The 22,348-nt window shown below is 43.6% G+C and overlaps 1 protein-coding gene across 1 annotated transcript in view; it reads left to right on the top strand.

The window, feature by feature from the left end:
* The window catches only part of TUBGCP4 (tubulin gamma complex associated protein 4), an 86,955-nt gene that overhangs the window by 59,038 nt on the left and 5,569 nt on the right, over positions 1-22,348 (top strand). Inside the window, exons 13-16 of the mRNA XM_040414083.1 lie at positions 505-643; positions 12,572-12,749; positions 13,289-13,423; positions 13,505-13,621. Of these exons, the coding sequence (XP_040270017.1) occupies positions 505-643; positions 12,572-12,749; positions 13,289-13,423; positions 13,505-13,621 (569 nt within the window). The remainder of the gene's footprint in view (positions 1-504; positions 644-12,571; positions 12,750-13,288; positions 13,424-13,504; positions 13,622-22,348) is intronic.

Consider the following 22,348-nt stretch of genomic DNA (forward strand, 5'->3'; position numbering starts at 1 on the left):
AATTTCCAACTTTTTACACTTTAAGGGCCAGGGAGATTTTTTTTAATAATTTCTGCCAAAAATTGTTGGCATTTTATAGAAAAGTTTTGAGCCAGTTCATAGCTGGCATAAATTTCATATTGTGCTGCATGGACAATGTACTAAATTTACCAAGAGGTGCGTGCCTCTTAATAGTTTTTTACTCAAAAAATGTACAACATTTTGCATTTTTTACACCACTTAGTTCAGTTTGGGAAATTGGTGTGGCTAGTCTAGCAGATTTATGCCAGCTTTAGATTTTGAGAAATTTGTAGCAAATTACAGCAACCCAGACCCAGATTTCCCTCATAATTTCTCCCAATGACTGAAGACACAATGGAAGCCCAGTTTACCTGCAGATGTAGAACTTTAGAGGTTGTGTCACATGTGTGAATATGTTCATATCAGAACATAATATGAAAAATGTTCCTATCCTAAGTACAAATTTTCCAGTGATGTGTTTTTCCCATTTGTTTGTATCTACAGACCTGTCTCAGCCTCGTGAAGGTCCTTCACGTGATGCATCTCCAAGGGAGGCTCCTACTTCTGGCTGGGCAGCTCTTGGACTGTCCTATAAGGTGCAGTGGCCATTACACATTCTCTTCACTCCAGCTGTGTTAGAAAAGTGAGTGGTTCTGGGTCTTACTTTGCAAGTAAAACTTATTCAAAATGATTTATTGGCCCACATTTTTATATATGTTTCATGAATAATCATTCAGTGAAAAGAGTATTGTAAGGTCATTTTATTGGCAAAACCAATCGCCCCAAATTACAGTAGTCTAGCTAACTTACAGGACCCTGAAACAGCAGGGAGGGATGGCAGCCCCCGGTATGCATTTCTACTTCCTAGACTCTCCGTTGGTACGTATATGCATATTGGTGGATAGACATTGACATGATCAATGTAGTGACTGCATTGACAGCAGCTCTTACGGGATCTTTGAGAGTCTCACAAACCTACTGTGTGGTTATAAACCCCTTTTATCTGCACTGAGTACTGGGGCCCAAGTGTGGAAAGTAGCTAATTGTTTACATAAAAAGGGCAAATTGTCAAAGAACCCCCTTTTTGGTCTAACCCTCACCTGCATCCTTTACAGTTCTTACACTGTGCAGTCCTTTGGCGTAAAATGGGTGTAACGTTTCTAGCATATTTATTTTCTAACAATTAAGTGCTCTTTTTATTTAATGAAATAAGGAGCAGATATGGGATGTGTCAGAATATTTATACTGCTCTAATTAGCAGTCTATATTCTTTATGTAAATAAATTAGAATCTGTAAGGGAGGAGATTCTAACTTATCATAAAGACCAAGCCAATAAGAGCTTGTCATCTGCGCTAAGTTTGACGACAAAAAGAAGGCAGTGGTAAATCAAAATATATATTTATTAAAATAATAATACAGTGCAAATTAATCAAATATAAAATCGGTGACAATAAAATTATGAAAATTAATTAATGATATGCAACCTTTTAAGAAAGCCAAAATAACCTATAGGATATACATATATTCCTTACAATTCCTTAGTCTACACCCAAAATATGGTTAATTGAAAAAAAAAAAAAAAAAAAAATATATATATATATATATATATATATATATATAAAAATATATTATTTTCATTCTCCTATAAAATATTGGAAACTTTTTACTATACCAGTGTATCGGCTAGCAGAAATCAGTTTAAGATTCAGTACTATAGAATGGTCTGGTGCTATTTGTCCCTGGACGGTTGTGTCCTCCTTGAAAAGATTGAGGAATGGGATGGTGTTCTCAAGGAAAGGGTGGATCCCCCTGGATGACTAGATAGGTGGTCCTAGTTCATCAAATGGTTCTGATGATTTCCTCAGGTAGGTGTATCAGATGGAATCAGATGGCCTCCCCTCTGTCAGCTCATGCCACCTTTTTATCCCATTCAAAAATTGGGATTGGTCTGGTTTGACCATTAACTAGTGACATCACAAATGTTAATGCCCACAACTATTTCGTAATACATGTCTTAATTTTTACTCTACCACTAGATGGCACTAGGGCTCTATGTAAAAAAGTTTTGACAATTATAGCTATTTTCTATATTTTCCTTTTTAATTTGAAGAAGGGGTAATCTTTAACTGGGATTTTAGACAAAACTTCTAGAACAATAGAATGTAAATATAAAGGTGTATCCAGGATTAGACCTCTATTCTCAAGGATTTGTAGGTACACAACTCCTAGACATTACTAAACACATTTCCTATTCATTGTGATAAAACAGGATTCAGGTGATACTTTGCCCTTTGTCTTGATGAAGACATTGGTTGCTTATGGACATCTGTATTTAAAATCCCCTTTCCAGAGATCTTCTGAGAAACTGATAATTAACTTCACACCAGTCTCTAACACAGCACTCTGAAACTACATTGGAATTTCCACCTCAATTCTAACACTAAATGAATATCCCTTTATCGAACTTCTAGTTATATAAAACACCCAATTTTAGAACATATACAAAAACTCAAAATCCATTCATATGAGGATTAATATAAACATTACAATGAATACTAAATTATAGTACATTTCTATTTGGTTACCTATCTGTGTAACTACAGACAGCATTTTATGATATGTCTCTGTAAAGGCATAAAGACTTTTATGATATGTGTTAAACCTATGTGTCTACACCTCAAGAGACGATTTTTAGAGCCATTCACTCATCAGTCTTTTACTAAAGACCATAGAAACCTATAACCCATATTGACCTCACTTTTTGCTACAACCTAGGTAAACTCGATTATACTTTTCCTATAATTATATTTCCATCTTATTTCTACACACAATCTTCTATAACTCCATATCTAATATTATATTTGATTCTTCTTTTCAAAATCATTATTAACCCTTGGATCCCTTATAGTTAAGTCCATATATATATTTTTCTGTGGGGTCTGCAAACACCACTTTATTACCCCTTTTTCTCGTGAATGGCATTGGGGGACAGAGCACCATGGGTATAATGCCAAGCTGACACTAGAAATAAAAGTGTTGGCTCCACCCATCTAGTGTCAGTAGGAGGCAGAGATGACCAGCTCTTTTTTGCAGGTCCTGCTGTTTATTTCTTATTTTATTTTTTTCCTCTGTTCTTTCTCCGCAGTGTTCCGCAGGCTGGGGCTCCATAGTGGACTTCCACCATAGTTGCACCCCGTGCGGGCACGTACTTTGTACCTAGCCGGTCGCCCAGTCCCCAGAACTGCATCTGCAGTGGATGCCGGCATTCCCAGTTTCTCCTGTTAAGTCTGCCGATGGGGCGACCCTGCTGCGCCTGAAGACGTCTGAGGTTAAGTACCCCAACATTCCCATAACTAGTGGGTCCCCAGTTCTCCCAGTATAGGGAGGGAAGGATGGTCCTTCTATCAGGTCAGGTCGCCCTTGTCCCCCTTTTTTCGGCACCTCTCTTGGGGCAGACAGGTCCTTCCTGCCTCCCTTGTATTATGGCAGTCAAGGGACTATTCTCTCTCCTGTCTGCTCTCCCGGCCTGGTCTTTAATCTAGGTCCCGGCTTTTTCCCGTCCTAGGCCGCAGTTTTCCCTAGCCTGCCGCTTGGCTCCTACCTTGTTCCGGACCCCCTTTTTTCTCTCCTCGGCCATCACTTATCGGCCGACTGCTAACTCTGTGGCCATCCGCCGCACGGTCTGACTCTGTACCTGGGCTTCCAAGAAGGCTCTCATTTCTCTTCCCTTTCTAGGCGGTAGACTCTTTGGGAAGCCCTTGGAGGAACTTATTTCCGAGGCCACGGGGTGTAAAAGTTCTCTTCTTCCCCAAAATCGGCCTCGCCGCCTTCCCGGGTCGGCTTCGCGATCGCGGCATTTTCGTTCCTTTCGGGACGACTCCTCCCGCTCTGACAAAAAGTATCCTAGGCCCTCCTTCAAGGCCAAGCCCTCCTGGCACGCTAGACCGAAGCCTTCTAAGCCACAGCCCGCAAAGACAACCTCTGCCTAACTGCCCCCTCCCAGGTGGGGGGGTGCTTTCTCGCCTTTCAAGAAGTATGGCGGGCACACGTGGACGACGCTTTGGTTCTGGAGGTCGTTTCCTCTGGTTACAAAATAGAATTTTCCTATCTCCCTTCGGGTCGTTTTTTCCAGTCGTCTTCACCCAGATCCCCCGCAAGGGCGGCCAATTTTTTTAAGGCCATTCATTCACTTCATTCTCTGGGGGTCATCGTCCCAGTTCCGAGCTCGGAACGTTTCCAGGGGTTTTACTCTAACCTCTTCACGGTCCCCAAGACAGACGGATCGCTCCTGGATTTGAAGGCCCTTAACCTGTTCGTCCGGGTCAGCCACTTTCGCATGGAGTCTCTCCGGTCGGTGATCGCCTCCCTAGAAGAGAGCTAGTTTCTGTCGTCCATCGACATACAGGACTCCTATCTCCATGTCCCCATCGCCCCTTCCCACCAGAGATTCCTTCGCTTTGCGGTGGGTTCTTTGAATTTTCAGTTCGTGGCCCTGCCCTTCGGTCTGGCTTCTGCCCCGAGGGTCTTTACCAAGGTATTGGCTCCCCTCATCGCCCTTCTGCGTACCAGGGGAGTTGCGGTGATTCCCTACTTGGACGACCTTCTGGCCTCCACATTACCCTTTCGGTTCTGTCCCAGTTCGGGTGGCTGGTGAATCTTCCCAAGTCCTCCCTAGTCCCCAGCCAGAGTATGACTTTCCTGGGCATGATCTTCGACACTCGTCTCAGGCGAGTCTTTCTTCTCCAGGTCAAGGTGGCGTCTCTCCATTCGGGGGTGGCTCGCCTCTGCGACCAGTCCCCTCTTCCCATCAGGACGTGCATGCGTGTTCTGGGCTGCATGGTGGCCTCCTTCGAGGCGATCCCCTATGCCCAATTGCACACCAGACTCTTCCAGAGGTCCCTCCTCTCCATGTGGGACAAGTCTCCGTCAGGCCTCGATCCGCCTTCCCCCAGAGGTCCGCCGAGACTTGCGTTGGTGGCTCCTACCTCGCACGGTCTCCCTAGGCAGGTCTTTCCTTCTGCCAGGTTGGCAGGTGATCACCACCGATGCCAGCCTGAGGGGCAGTGGTCAGCGGAGGAGTCTTCACTGTCGATCAATGTCCTGGAGCTCAGGGCCATCTTCCTTGCCCTCTGCCGCTGGACTCCCCTGCTAGATGGTCTCCCAATCCGGATCCAGTCGGACAATTCCATGGCCGTGGCTTACTTGAATCACCAGGGGGGCACCAGAAGCGGGACTGTCCTCAGGAAAGCCTTACGAATCCTGCGGTGGGCGGAAGAACACGTTCCCGCTCTATCCACGGTTTACATCCCCATTGTCGACAATTGGCGGGCGGACTTTCTCAGTCGCAATCGCCTCGACCCGGGTGAGTGGTCCCTCCATCCGGAGGTGTTTCTGCACCTGTGTCACCGGTGGGGAACCCCAGACGTGGACCTGTTCGCTTCTCGTCTGAACCACAAGATTCCGGCTTACGTCGCCAGGTCCCGGGACCTTCAGGCTCAGGCTCTGGCGGTGGATGCTCTGGTTCTTCCTTGGTCTCAGTTCAGCCTCCTTTACCTCTTCCCTCCTTTTCCGCTTCTTCCCCGGGTACTCAAACGCCTCAAGGAGGCTCGGGTCCCGTCGATCCTGGTGGCTCGGGCGTGGTACGCAGACCTCGTGTTTCTGCTCGCTGATGTCCCATGGCAGTTTCCTCTGCATCCCAACCTCCTTTCCCAAGGTCCGCTATTCCACCCGAATTTACCTCAACTGCGGTTAACGGCGTGGCCGCTGAGGCCGCTGTCCTGAGGTTCCGCGGTTACTTGGAGTCTGTCATTCAGACTATGCTTCACGCCCGCAAACCCCAATCGGCCAGGATTTACCACCGTACTTGGCGAGCGTATTTTTCCTGGTGTGACTCTGGCCAGTTTCACCCTGGCTGGTTTTGACAAGGGTCTTCGACTGGCCTCTCTTAAAGGTCAGATTTCGGCCCTGTCCCTTCTTTACCAGAGAACTCTGGCTTCCCGTCCTCAGGTGAAGACCTTTCTCCAGGGGGTCGCTCACCGTGCTCCCCCCTTTCGTTCCCCTGTGGGACCATGGGACTTGAACCATGTCCTTGATGCTCTTCTGTCCTCTCCTTTCGAGCCACTGAAGGATGTCTCTCTTTCCTTCGCTTCATTTAAGGTCGCCTTCCTTGTGGCGATTACCTCTATCCGCAGAGTCTCTGAGCTTGCTGCGCTTTCTTGCAAATCTCCCTACCTTGTGTTCCACCAGGACAAAGTGGTCCTCCGTCCGGTTCCCTCCTTTCTCCCCAAGGTGGTGTCCTCATTCCATATCAATGAGGAGATTGTCTTTCCATCTTTCTGTCCTAATCCCGCTCATCTCAGGGAGAGATCCTTTCATCGTCTGGATCTTGTTCGGGCGCTCTATCTGTACCTTCAGTTAATGGAGTCTTTCAGGTGTTCCGACTCCCTCTCTGTTGTTCCTCACGGACCTCGTAAGGGTCTGCAAGCTTCCAAGGCCACCGTCTCCCGTTGGATTTGGTTGGCTGTCAAGGAGCCCTATGTTGCAAAGGGTCGGGTTCCCCCCTTTCGGTTGACCGCTCACTCCACTAGGGCGGTCGGGGCCTCTTGGGCGGTTCGACATCAGGCTTCTGCCTCCCAGGTCTGCAAGGCCGCCACCTAGACTTCGCTTCATACCTTTTCGAAGTTCTATCAGATCCATTCCTTGGCCTCTGCCAATGCCAGCATGTGTCGCAAGGTTCTGCAAGCAGCTGTGTGTTAGATGACTTGCAAGGCTGTTTCTTCCCTCCCTGCTATGTCCCCCAATGCCATTCACGAGAAAAATGGATTTTTGTACTCGCCGTAAAATCCTTTTCTCGTAGGATGCATTGGGGGACACAGATCCCGCCCTCTCTGGTTATTTGTTTTTAGACTTCCGGGTTTTTCCCTGGGTTTTTGTTCTCGTCCTATCTCTGGTTTAGGACATGTTGGCTTCTTATTTTTTTTCGGTTTGTTGATCCTATTGCTTTTTTGACCAACTGGTTAGCTCCAGCAGGTGCAGTGAGTATAGTCCAGATGGATGGAGCCAACACTTTTTTTTTTTTTCTAGTGGCAGCTGGGCATATACCTATGTAGGGCTGCAACGATTAATCGACTATCGATAATATTCGATAACGGGATTCGTTGTCGACGAATCCAGTTATCGAATAATTGCCGATTCGTTGCTATGCGGGCGGGCGGTTTACTTTAAATCAGCGCATCTTTATTTTACCTTACAATGAAGCTCCAGTAACAGGCAGAGCGGGCGGCGGCGTTACGTCACTTACTCACGTTATGCTCCTGCTCCGCCTGCTTCATTCATAAAGTGGGCGGAGCAGGCGCATCACGTGAGTGAGTGACGTTACGCTGCCGCCCGCTCTGCCTGTCACCGGAGCTTCATTGTAATGTAATAAAGATGGGCTGAGTAAAAGTTACTGCCAGAATAGTCTGCTGTGAGCAGCGGGGCCGGGGCTGTTATGGGGAGGGGGATCTGTGGATGCCACTGCAATGTGGAGGGGTATCTGAGCGCTGTTATGGGTAGGGGGATCTGTGCACTGTTATGGGGAGGGGGGATCTGTGAATGACACTGTTATGGGGGAGATTTGTGGATGACACATATAGCATAAGATGCTATATAGTGTCATCTATAGATACCCACATATCAGTGTCATCCACAGATCCCCCTCCCTATAACAGTGCAAAGATCCCCCTCCCATAACAGTGCCATCCACAGATCCCCCTCCCCATAACAGTGCCATCCACAGATCCCCCTCCCCATAACAGTGCACAGATCCCCCTCCCATAAAAGTGCTATCCACAGATCCCCTCCATAACAGAGCCATCCATAGATCCCCCCCATAACAGTGCCATCCATAGATCCCCCCCATAACAGTGCCATCCACAGATCCCCCCATAACAGTGCCATCCACAGATCCCCCCCATAACAGTGCCATCCACAGATCCCCCATAACAGTGCCATCCACAGATCCCCCATAACAGTGCCATCCACAGATCCGCCCCATAACAGTGCCATCCACAGATCCCCCCATAACAGTGCCATCCACAGATCCCCCCATAATAGTGCCATCCGCAGATCCCCCATAACAGTGCCATCCACAGATCCCCCCATAACAGTGCCATCCACAGATCCCCCATAACAGTGCCATCCACAGATCCCCCCATAACAGTGCCATCCACAGATCCCCCCATAACAGTGCCATCCACAGATCCCCCCATAACAGTGCCATCCACAGATCCCCCCATAACAGTGCCATCCACAGATCCCCCCATAACAGTGCCATCCACAGATCCCCCCCATAACAGTGCCATCCACAGATCCCCCCCATAACAGTGCCATCCACAGATCCCCCCCATAACAGTGCCATCCACAGATCCCCCCCCATAACAGTGCCATCCACAGATCCCCCCCCATAACAGTGCCATCCACAGTTCCCCCCCCCATAACAGTGCCATCCACAGTTCCCCCCCCCATAACGATCCCATCCACAGTTCCCCCCCCATAACAGTGCCATCCACAGATCCCCCCCATACCAGTGCCATCCACAGATCCCCCCCATACCAGTGCCATCCACAGATCCCCCCCATAACAGTGCCATCCACAGATCCCCCCCATAACAGTGCCATCCACAGATCCCCCCCATAACAGTGCCATCCACAGATCCCCCCCATAACAGTGCCATTCACAGTTCCCCCCCATAACAGTGCCATTCACAGTTCCCCCCCATAACAGTGCCATCCACAATTTGTTTTAATATGGCCTTTGAACATGATTTTTTAAGTAAAATCATATAAACCCCTTTTTTTGTCATTTTGGTGTTTTTTTTCCCGATTAATCGATGAAATTATCGACAACTAATCGATTATTCAAATAATCGTTAGCTGCAGCCCTATACCCATGGTACTGTGTCCCCCCAATGCATCCTATGAGAAAAGGATTTTACGGTGAGTACAAAAATCCATTTGTTTTGACCAAGGCTCGGATAATACCTTTTAAGCTCCCTTCTCTTAAGAGATATGCATCTGCAAACAGTCTGACGGAGATACCTAACTAGAATTAAGAATTTGGTTCAAGAGGCTTAAATTCACCTTATGTCTTCTTTTGCAAACCCGGACAAAATGGCTGACATTCAGCATAGATATCAAAACATAAAAGGATATATATAGATAGATATATATATATATATATATATATTCTAATATAATGGATTCTTTTATATTCAAAAGTTCTGTCAGATTACACAACATGCCTTCTTCCGTTATCTTCAACTTCGACATGTCCTTAAATGTCGAAGGGTTGTATTATCTCATTCAATGGGAGGTGTAAAGGATCGCTCTCTTTCAGGGGGTCGAAATCACAGACTTCTCTGACAACGGGGTTCAAGTCCAAAAGGTGCTTTTTTTTGGCACTTCAGCACCATCACACACAAACATCGAAAATAAACACCTGCTTGTCTGGGATCTACCTAATACACGTGTTGTCTCTACCTCACCTATAGAGCGCCGTTCACACACAGGATTAGATCCAGCTTCCTCAGCCATATACGGTCCAGCAGCCTCCAGGCTGTGACCACACCAGCACCCTGGGGGGAGATGTCCAGAACTCCTCCTGACTCTGACTGTGCGACCCTCTTTCCGTAGGCGTCGCTGGGCCCCCGAAACTTCAGGATTTACAAAGCCTCGTGGCCCCTCAGCCCTCCTGGCTGAGACCACACAGAGCTTCACCTCTCTCTCTCTCAGGCTTCCTCAGCCTTTCTCCTTCGAAGTCATACACAGAGGGTTGTCTTATCCCTCCTTGATTACAGCAGCAGTCCTCACCTGCTATCACCTCCGGCAAAAGACAATACATGTAGTGGAAGGGTGTGGACTGGCAGATCCAACTACCAAACCTATACCTCAGTCCACATGGAATCCAGCCCAGAACAACATCTAGACAAAACTGTCTCGGCAAACTACACTTTGCTGAAACCACTGCAGCTTTCTGGATTTCAGTTATCTCACCCAGCTGAGGTATCTGGGTGGGATATACATGCCTCCCATCACTTATACTATTGCTAGGATATGCCCCCAATATCTTATAGGGCAGGGTCCCACCTCTGGGAATCGCACCAATCTTTAGAACAGAGCTCGCATAGTGAAGGAGGGCACACTGTGCAATCAAGGCCCCTGACTAGCTGAGTGCGAGGAGCGCACTCAGCTATTTTCGGAAGTCCCATTGAAATGAATGGGAAGCGCATGCAAGGTGCACCCTCCTTCACTTTGCGAGCTCTGTTCTAAAGATAGTTGCAGATCTCAGAGATGGGACCCTCATCTATCAGATATGTATGAGATGATGCAATCCATTTAAGGCCGAGTGTGGTACATTAATGGGGTCATTTCTCAAACTGGTGTAAAGTAGAACTGGCTTAGTTGCCCATAGCAACCAATCAGAGTCCTCCTTTCATTTTCCAAAGGAGCTGTACAAAATAAAAGGTGGAATCTGATTGGTTGCTTTGGGCCAGTTATACTTTACACCAGTTTGATAAATGACCCCCATAAATCTTCAAACTAGTTATGGAGTTATGAACTTATGGAAACTTCTGACCATCGTAAGCCTCTTACACAGATGTACTCCTACAGACAACATCGACTGATGTTCCTGCTCTGGGGCACTGGATCCAACTAGTTAATAAGTGTATTCCACTATAAGATATTGTATATAAATAGGAAATGGTCATACAAATTTGCAAAGATATGGACATGTTAGAAACTGACATCACTGCTGGGTAACCTGATGGTCTATTGGTTTTATGGAGAGGTGTATGCATCTGAATGAATGTGATTTACGTGGGTGAATGGGTGTATATATGTTTACTACAGATTTGTTGAGAAGATTCAGTGGGTTAGTTAAGCGGCAATATACCCAATGTCATCGCTTGATTCAACTTTATACTATGATATATAACAGTAATTGTGGAAATGTTTTTTGTCGGTTATGTATATTAAATTATAAATACCAGAAATCATTTCATCATGGCCCCTTGTAATCCCAGACTTTAGGGATCGACCGATATTGATTTTTTAGGGCCGATACCGATAATTTGTGAACTTTCAGGCCGATAGCCGATAATTTATACCGATATTCTGGGAATTTTCATTCACAGATCTTACACAAATCTGCTGAAAATGTATATGTTTATTGTTAATGTGTATTTTTTTTGTTTATTGTTAATGTGTATTTTTTATTTTTTTTTAAATCTTTTTCATTTATACTTAATATTTTTTTTTTTTTTTACTAACTTTTAGCCCCCTTAGGGACTAGAACCCTTGTCCTATTCCCCCTGATAGATCTCTATCAGGGTGAATAGGAGCTCACACTGTCCCTGCTGCTCTGTGCTTTGTGCACACAGCAGCATGGAGCTTACCATGGCAGCCAGGGCTTCAATAGCGTCCTGGCTGCCATGGTAACCGATCGGAGCCCCAGGATTACACTGCTGGGGCTCCGATCGGAGGAGCAGGGGAGAGGGGATCCTGTGGCCACTGCCACCAATGAGTAATGGGGGGGGGGGGGCGCACTGCGCCACCAATGAGTAATGTGGGGGGGGGCGCACTGCGCCACCAATGTTTTTAATACTGGGATGGGGGTGGGGGTGGGGGGCGCACTGCGCCACCAATGAAGATAAGTCTCTCAATCATTCATATACAGGGGGCGGGAGCTGGCTGCAGAATCACATAGCCGGCTCCCGACCTCTATGAGCGGTAGCTGCGATCCGCAGCACCTGAGGAGTTAACTACCGCAGACCGCAGCTACAGCTCATAGAGGTCGGGAGCCGGCTATGTGATTCTACAGCCAGCTCCCGCCTCCTGTATATGAATGAATGAAAGGCTTATCTTCATTGGTGGCACAGTGGCCACAGCCCCTCCCCTCCTCTTATGTTCTCTCCTCTCATTGGCGGCAGCAGCAGCACAGGGGAGGGAGACACTGCTTCCTTCTCCCCTGTGCTGCGGAGGGAACACAGAGAGCGCTGAGAGCAGCGCGTTCTGTGTTCCCAATACGTTATCGGAATATCGGCAAAATAGATGCCGATACCGATAACGTTCAAAATCCTCAATATCGGCCGATAATATCGGCCAAACCGATAATCGGTCGATCCCTAGACAGTAGATAGACTTATATGTCCTAGAATAGAATGTTGTGAACTTAGGGTAAGTTCACATCTGCATTGGAGGCTTTATTCTGTCACAGATTCTGTTTAAAGTACGAGAGAAAAAGTCTGGACTCCCGAACGTTAGCCATTAAAATCAGTGGGGTCTGTTTGGGTCAGCTATGTGCCAAATTTGGCACATTATTTTTGTTGTTCCAGAACCGGGGAAATAAATGAGATGTGAACACAACCTATTGTAACTTTACATTACCACAGTTCTCTCAAAAACAAAATTGATAAATTCCGTACAAAGTTCCAAATGGAATGCAATTTCTAATGCTCTACTTTTAGTTTTGATCCTTTTGACTTGCAAATGGCTTACTCTGATCTGTGGTTTACAACCTGTCCCTTGCTAGGTACAATGTAGTTTTCAAGTACTTACTTAGTGTCCGGCGTGTGCAGTCAGAACTTCAGCACTGTTGGGCTCTACAGATGCAAAGAAAACATTTGGAATATAATAGAACAGATGCAATTAAGTGTCGACTGCGGAATCACATGGCATTTCTAGTGGACAATCTTCAATATTACTTGCAGGTGAGAAATAATGAAAAAAAACGGGTTGTCCACCTTTGTAATATTGATGACTTATGCTCAAGATATGTCATCAATATCAGATTGGCGGGGGCCCAATTTCCAGCACCCCCGCCGATCAGCTGTTTGAAGAGACCACAGCACTAGTATGCTCACCGTCGACATTACAGCGGCGAGCAGTGTAATTACAACTCCGTCGTCCCCATTTACTCAAATGGGATGGCTTCTTCCGATTCAAGTGAATCGGACGTTGAAGTAAATGGGGATGTCTTAGTTGCAATCACACCTGCTCGCTGCTGCAATGTTGAGGGTGAGCATACTAGCGCTGCGGTCTCTTCAAACAGCTGATCAGTGGGACTTCTGGGAATCGGACTCCCACCAATCTGATATTGATGACCTATCCTTAGGGTAGGACATCAGTATAACAAAAGCGGACAGTCCCTTTTAAGTGTATTTAGTAACATGTTATTGTCACTTTGGCTTTTTATGCTAGAGGTATCCATAAACCTCCTTACATTATGAGCTCTCTTTTTAAAATTTAGGTAGATGTGTTGGAATCTCAGTTTTCACAGCTCTTAGAGCAGATCAACTCAACCCGAGATTTTGAGAGTATTCGCCTGGCTCACGACCACTTTCTCAGCAATCTCCTGGCCCAGTCCTTCATCTTATTAAAACCTGTAAGTACAGCATTTGATTTTACATCTAATAATCAAATCTTGTATTGTTCCCAGCTTACATTGAAAACTTTCTATTTGCAGGTTTTTCATTGTCTAAATGAAATCTTAGATTTGTGTCATAGCTTCTGCTCTCTAGTCAGCCAGAACCTGGGTCCTCTAGATGAACGTGGTGCTGGTCAGCTGGATATCTTAGTTAAAGTAAGTGATATGTTGTTGTTTTTTTAATCAGATAATGTTTATTACAATGCATTTGGAAAGCATTCAGACGCATTCAATTTTGTTATATTGCATCTTGTGCTAAAATAAAAATGTTAAAATTTCCCCATCATTCTGTACTCAGTACCCCATAATGAGAAAGTGAAAACAGAATGGTAAAAATCTTTGCTAACTTATTCAGAATGAAAAACTAAAATCTTGGGGGGCGTGACCGGATGCGGAGCTAGTAGGACGCTCAAAGAAACAATTCCAGCAGGTACCGATAAATAAAGCGGCACACAGCACTCCTGGACACCTTAAATCGCGTCTTAATGCGCTCCACAGCTGCCCCAAGCACTCACCTCCTCACTATGGGCCGCACTAAGAAAAAAGATGCAGCGCCAGCAAAGATTAAGGTCTTTGCCCCGGCCTCGGGCTAAAATCATGATGGTGCCCGCAGTTCTCATCATAGAAGCGCCGAGAGAGACAGAGTGCTCTGAATGCTCCCTGCCCTCCTCAGTGCATAGTTTCCTAGCCAGAAAACAGCTATTCCTCAGTGGAAGCCAAGAACAGCCCCAAATAAAGAGCAAACAACTCCTTCAATGAGAGGCTCTTTTGAATGTATACATGAGGCACAGTCACAGCCTTCCCCCAGCAGAGGCATGAATAGCCCTCCAGTCACAGAATCTACACTGAGAAGCCTCTTATCTGAGCTGAAATAGTCAATACAAAAAGATATCACCACTGCCTTCTCAGCATTGCAAAAAGATATAGCAGAAATTGGGGACAGAATCTCCCATATTGAAAATAAAATGGAGGAATTCACAACCACACACAATCAATTAGTGGATGTGCACAATGAGGTAAAAGAGGATATTTCAGCACTTTAACCCAAGCTAGCAGTCTTGGAAGACCGCTCAAGACGTAACAACTGGAGGTTTAGGGGGATTCCCTAAAGTATTAACGCGGACGTTTTGCAGGATTTCCTAATGGGTTTCTTTGTAGCGCTCATCCCTTCAGAAGAACAAAGAGATTTGCTTATAGACAGAGCGCATTGCATACCTAAGCCTAAAAGTGCATCAAACTCAGCCCCTAGAGACGTCATCGCAAGACTTAATTTTTTTATTTTAAAAAGAAAATCACAAGAGCCGTTACAACAGCACAAGATCTCCCAGAGCACTTCCAAAACGTTCTGGTGTTTACAGACCTATCCACTACCACCTTAAACAGACGGAGGGAATTCTCTACTGCCACCAAAGTCTTGAGGGACAATAACATCAAGTGGGGATATCCAGTCAAATTGATTGTCTCCAAAAATGGCATAACCCACGTCCTGACATCGCCAAGAGAAGCCATGACACTACTGCAAAAATGGTCGCTGGTAACTCTGGGTGAAGATACAAGCTCTCAACTAAAGAAGAAACCACCGGCACGCTTTCTAAAGAATGGACATAAATCATGGGGACAATCTCGAGCTGCAGTCACCTGGGGTCTTGTGAGTTAACCCTTTATAGTTTCAGGTACCCGGAGCAGCGAAGGAGCGACCAACTTCTTTGATCTCCCCCCTGTAAATATACTGGATAAATAGAGGATCCAGTAGGTTTACATAGAACCGGACTCTTACCTATTCTACTGTTATAATTACAGTTTAATCTGTTACAGTTAGTTGTTTAGCGGTATATATCCACCGCTCTCTCCCCTTCTTAACCCTTTTGTATTTGAGACTAATATGGTTTTTACTATCTCTAGTATTAATACTAAAGGCCTTAATAGCCCTCTTAAAAGATCAATGTTCTGGAAGGAAGCGAAGCTATTAAAATCTGACATAGGTGCCCAAGAGACCCACTTAAATAAAGAGGACACTTTTAGGTTGCATCATAGAAACTTCACTAATATTTTTACCGCTCCAGCCACGGGGAAGAAAAAAGGATTCGCAATAGCGATTAAAAATAACTTAGCTTTTCAACTCATTAAAGAAATAACGGACCAAGACGGAAGATATATTATCCTCGTATGTAATATTAATACTAAAATATATACATTAGTCACCATATATGCCCCTAATCATCAACAACTTCCTTTCTTTAAGATTTATTATTAAAGATATCCAGCATAAAACAGGGGTCATTGCTCATTTGCAGAGATTTTAATTTATCCCCGTCACCCATCATGGATAAATCCTCCCATCCAGATTACAGTCACTCGTCCCTATTTGCACAACTTGTATCAGAAGATCTGTACGATACGTGTAGAGTGCTACATGCCTTATTCTATTCCCATTTACATAAAACATATTCAAGAATTGACCTTATTATAGTAGATAAATGGCAGAACACCAAAAGACAATCAAGAAGGAAGGGGAAAGACACTAGGCCTCACCGCTAGGGAAGGAAAAGGGTCCCCACCTATAAAACCCTGCGCCTGGCCCTAACTCCTATCCGTATGGGCACCTCTCGATGGTAGAGATACCCATACACGGGAACCTAGAAAACCCTGGTGACCCTCAGATGCCCTAAAGATAATGACAGGGCAGAGACCACCTGTTCCTTCCCTGGTAAACAACCGGGGGGAATACAAAACACGACAAGCGGAACACTTAACTTCAGAGGATGAAGGATGTACAGGACTTCAACACGAACCACACTCCAGCTCTTCCAAGACCAAATGAAGCTATCCCAAGCAAGGAGTGATGGGAAAAGTCAGACTAAATAGGGCGAGATAAAGGTCACATGATTCACACCTGAACAAGAGGTGTGGACATACCAGCAACACACAGAAAAAGTGAAACCAAAAGAGGCTGTCAGATCACTAATGTGTAGATAATCTTTCAGACCTTCTGGGACCTGTCACAGATGTGACAATAATATGGTCGGACCACGCGTCCGTGCCATGCCAAATTTCAGAACACTTTAATAATCACCCTTATTCTCCCTGGAGAATGAATAATAATTACTTATTAACGCATCCTGATTAAAAATAAATAAAAAATACAGGAGAATTTACAGGAATACTTTTCCTTCAGCTGCACTGCAGATGTCTCCCCGATCACTGTGTGGTGTGCGCATAAAGCGTTTATAAGAGGGCAGCTGATAAAAATTGCTGCTCATAACAAGACATAGGCTTCTCCAGACATGAAAAACTAAGTAAAGCCATAGCAAACCTGGAACATTCACACAAACTTAAACCGTCGCCCATAACATAGAAACTACTTCTAGATTTAAGATATGAGCTATATCAACATAAACATGACAAAATGTACACTGTGTACGATGATCAGCATAACATAGCCAATGTCTTCGCTTCCTTATAATCGCTTCGCTTATAATCTAAAGGATTATCCTTCCACCCCACAACCAACTAGTGATGGGATCACTTTTCTGAAAGAAATTTCACTCCCATAAATAGCAAAAGAACAGTTAATAAATTTAAATAAACCCATAGAACTACAGGAAATATTAAAAGTGAGAAAAAAAGGCAAAAAATAATAAATCCCCCGGACCTGACTGTCTGTCCAATGAGTACTTTAAAACCTGCTATGACATCCTAGCCCCTCATATACTAATAACTTTTCAACAGATCTTCAATACAGGGGAAATCCCTGGTGAAATGTTACAAGCAACGATCATTCCTCTCCCCAAACCAGGTAAATCTCCGGACCTACCGATTAATTTTAGGCCCATTTCGTTATTAAACTCAGAGTTTAAAATATACTCCAAGATATATTAGCGTACAGGATCTCTCATATTGTCCCCTATCTTATTAATAAAGACCAAGTCGGCTTCATTAAGTCTAGGCAAACTATAGACGGAACCAGGAGAATAATTGATCTTATTCATGTGGCGGAAACTAGTCGGATGCCTTCTCTGCTGATATCACTGGATGTGGAGAAGGCATTCGACCGCATACGCTGAGGATATTTGTTTGAAATGCTTTCTAAGTAATGGGTTTAATTAATGGTGGCATTTTAAATACAATCAAGCTTCTGTACTCCCAACCCTCAGCATCTGTATACATCTCTGGAATGATGTCTGACAGGTTCTTAATAAGTAACGGCACAAGACAAGGGTGCCCCTTATCTCCCATAATTTAGTGTTGGTGAACATAACCATAAAATCAGGTTGTTTGCTGATGACAATACTGGGGCTCACAGATCCCCTTAATTCCTTACCAGCAGCTATGCAAGTGTTAGAGAGAGTTACATCAATTTTGTATTATAAATTAAACGTCACTAAATGCCAAGTGTTAAATTTGGGATTAAATCAATTAGTAACCTCCCGACTGAGAACTATGTACCCACTTTAGTGGGATAACCAATATATCGCCTACTTGGGTATAAAGCTTACACCGTCTACCACAAACCTCCTCTCAACTAACTATATGCCCTTAAGGGAGAAAATAAAAATGGAGCCAATTAGAATGAAAAAACATGAGATCTCTTGGACAGGTAGAATCGCCTCAATTAAAATGTTTATCTTGCCTCAGATCTTATACTTGTTCCGTAATCTACCGATACCCTTTCCTATGAAGGTATTAAAGGAACTGCAATCTATTATATTTAAATATATATGGCTGGACAAACACCCGAGAGTTCAAGCCGAAGTGCTATACTTACCTCTCTCAAAAGGGGGGCTCGGGTGCCCGTCTATTGTAAGATATTATAGAGCCTGCATATTTGAGTAGCTTAGATTTCTGTGGAAAGGTGAGGAGGAGAACAGGGTATGGATCTCAATTGAAAAGCGTCTCATGGGAATATCTAATCCATCCTTATTCTTTTCCTTTCATTCAGTGACAGAACAAAAGCATAAAATACACCTCTCTCCTACAATTGATGCGGTTTTAGAATTATGGACCCTATTAACCACCAAATTGAAAATCATTAATGTGGATTTCTATAAGGCCCATCTAGAAGTACTAGAGAGATGTATCCCAGATTTGGATCTCAGAACATGGCTTCACACCGGCATTAAGTATATAGGGGAATTATTTGAAAATGCTGATTTATTACCCTTTAATATCATTACAGATAAGTATGGTATACCCAATAGGGAATTTCATAAGTATCTGCAGATAAGACACCTGTTATCTAAGAAAATGTGTCCACTGCCTGATGCTTCTAAACTCTCTCGTTTGCTACAAAACCCTTATCATCTCAGGGTATTGTCCCTATCATATAACTATATGTTAGAAGCTATTGACGACCCCCTAGCTGTATATTGTCACAAATGGGAAAAAGATCTGAAATGCACTATTACAGATCAATGGCAGGCATCCTTCTCAATTACATCTAGGTTATCGAAGTGTATGAATCTAGGTGGTATCTTACGTTGTCTAAGCTAAATAACATATACCCTGAAACATCTAATACATGTTGGAGGTGCCTTGAACCCAAGGCAGACATGATTCATGTATGGTGAAACTGTAGAGAGATTAAGGCTCTTTGGTCAGCTATCAATAACCTATTGACACAGGTTTGTGGAATTAAAATATCTCTCTCAGCACAACAAGCTCTTTTGTCAGTAGACTTAAATTCCTTCCCATATGAAATCGGAACAGTGATCACTCTTGTAATAATTGCTGTCAGATTAAAAAGCGAACTACTGGGAAAAATCAAAACCTCCTCCATTTGCTGAAATCATAGGTATGATTAATGAGAATGGTTTATCGGAGAAACTAATCGCTTCTTCCATCAATAAAATACTCCAGTTCATTAAGAAATGGATTGAAATATCTCTACAATACTAAAATATGTACAAACAAGTATGAACAAAGTTTGCGCAATTGTAAGAGCCAAAACTCAGGCTTAGGTCACCTATTTTTTTTTTTTCTTGTTACTTAATGTTTTCTTTTATTATTACCTTATATACCTTGAGATTATATTTCAGTCACATATGAATAGGTTGTCTATCGATTTTTATATATATTTTTTTTATGTTTATGTTCTCATGGGCTCTGTATGTGATAAAATGACAGACAACGCAACTCTGTTTAGCCTGTTAAGGACCTGTACGCCCTGTGTAGTTACGAACACCGCGGCGGTCGGTGATCGGAACTGGGTGCCTGCTGAAATCAATTGCCCAAAATATAAAAAAACTGGCTCTCAGACTATGGAGACACTAAAACATGTTTGTTTTTTTGTTTCAAAAATGATATTATTGTGTAAAACCTAAATAAAAATAAAAAAAGGTATACATATTAGGTGCGTCCGTAAGAACCTGCTCTATAAAAATAGCACATGATCTATCTAACCTGTCAAATGAACGTTGTAAATAATAAAAAATAAAAACGGTGTCAACACTATTTTTTTGGAAAATTTTCCATTTTTAATCCATTTTTTCCCGTACCAAAGCAAGGGTTAACAGCCAAACAAAACTCAATATTTATTGCCCTGATTCTGTAGTTTACTGAAATGCCCCATATGTGGTCGTAAACTGCTGTATGGCCACACGGCAGGCCACAGAAGAAAAGGTACGCCATATGGTTTTTGGAAGGCAGTTTTTGCTGGACTGGTTTTTTGACACCATGTCCCATTTGAAGCACCCCCTGATGCACCCCTAGAGTAGAAACTCCAAAAAGTGACCTCATTGAAGAAACTACACCCCTCAAGGTATTCAAAACTGATTTTACAAACTTTGTTAACCCTTTAAGTGTTCCACAAGAGTTAATGGCAAATGGAGATGAAATTTCAGAATTTCTATTTTTTGTTACTTTGCCTCACAAAAAATGTAATCTAGAGCAACCAAAAATCATATGTACCTTAAAATAGTACCAACAAAACTGCCACCTTATCCTGTAGTTCCCAAAATGGGGTCAATATTTTGGAGTTTCTACTTCAAATGGGACATGGTTTCTAAAAACCAATCCAGCAAAATCTGCCTTCCAGAAATCATATGGTGTTCCTTTCCTTCTGCGCTCTGCCGTGTGCCCGTACAGTAGTTTCCGACCACTTATGGGGTGTTTCTATAAACTACCGAATCAGGGCAATACATTTTGAGTTTTGTTTGGCTGTTAACCCTTGCTTTGTTACTGGAAAAAATGGATTAAAATGGAAAATTTGCCCAGAAATTTAAATTCTGAAATTTCATCTCCATTTGCCAATAACTCTTGTGCAACACCTAAAGGGTTAACGACATTTGTAAAATCAGTTTTGAATACCTTGAGGGGGGTGTAGTTTCTTAGATGGCGTCACTTTTATGGAGTTTCTACTCTAGGGGGTCCTCAAATGGGACATGGTGTAAATAAACCAGTCCAGCCAAAATCTACCTTCCAAAAACCACACGGCGCTCCTTTCCCTCTACGCCCTACCGTGTGTGCCCGTACAGTAGTTTACGACCACATATGCAGTGTTTCTGCAAATTACAGAATCAGGGCAATAAATATTGAGTTTTGTTTGGCTGTTAACCCTTGCTTTGTTACTGGAAAAAATGGAATAAAATGGAAAATTTGCCCAAAAAATCTAAATTCGGAAATTTTATCTCCATTTGCCATTAACTCTTGTGGAACACCTAATGGGTTAACAACATTTGTAAAATCAGTTTTGAATACCTTGAGGGGTGTAGTTTCTAGAATGGGGTCATTTTTGGGTGGTTTCTATTATGTAAGCCTCACAAAGTGACTTCAGACCTGAACTGGTTTTTAAAAAAAGGGGGGTTTTGAAAATTTCAGAAAAATTTCAAGATTTGCTTCTAAACTTCTAACCCTTGTAACGTCCCCCAAAAATAAAATGTAATTCCCAAAATGATCCAAACATGAAGTAGACATATGGGGAATGTAAAGTAATAACTATTTTTGGAGGTATTACTATGTATTATAGAAGTAGAGAAATTGAAACTTGGAAATTTGCTAATTTTGGGTAAATTTGGTATTTCTTTTTTATAAATAAAAAAGAATTATTTTTTTTTACTCCATTTTACCAGTGTCATGAAGTACAATATGTGACGAAAAAACATTCTCAGAATGGCTTGGATAAGTCAAAGCGTTGTAAAGTTATCACCACATAAAGTGACACCGGTCAGATTTGCAAAAAATGGCCTGGTCCTTAAGGTGAAAATGAGCCCGGTCTTTAAGGGGTTAAACTCAAGTTAACTTTATTGATTGTAACCTGATTGTTACATGATTTTGAAAAATCTATAACAATATTGTAAAAAAAAAAAATTGTGCATTGCAAGTATTCAGACCCTGGGGGTGCTTTGGTGGGCAGTCATTTCAGGTCTCTCCAGAGATGTTAGATTGGGGTTCAAGTTAGAATTCTAGCTGGGCGACTCAAGGACATTCACCTAAACCACGCCTGTGTTGTCTTAGCTGTGTGAGTAGGGTTGTTGCCTTTTTGGAAGGGTCTGAAGACTTTCCGAATGCACTGAAAGACAAAAGTGTTCCTTCCCCAATCTGCCTAGATGTCACGCTTCGGTGTGGGAGGGAAACGCCACACCGAGCATAGGAGGGAAGGGGTGAACAGGGAATCAGGCCTGAGAACTAGGGAAGTAAGATGGACACCTTCTAGTGAAAACCCCAACCAAAATCCTGACTGACTACCAGTATGAACAGACCCCAAAGGTAGGTGAGTTCATACACAGAAATTCCTAGAGTCCTATCTAGCCCTATAGGACCCTAGTACTAATGGCAGGGACGAGACTACCTGTTCCTCACAGATTCCCTGCCACTCACTGTCACCGGGACATCCGTATGACTCGGTACGTCCGTGACACTAGGTTCATAGTCATTACCTTTTCAAAC

The sequence above is a fragment of the Bufo bufo genome, chromosome 1 (assembly GCF_905171765.1).
Source record: "Bufo bufo chromosome 1, aBufBuf1.1, whole genome shotgun sequence".
Lineage (NCBI taxonomy): Eukaryota > Metazoa > Chordata > Amphibia > Anura > Bufonidae > Bufo > Bufo bufo.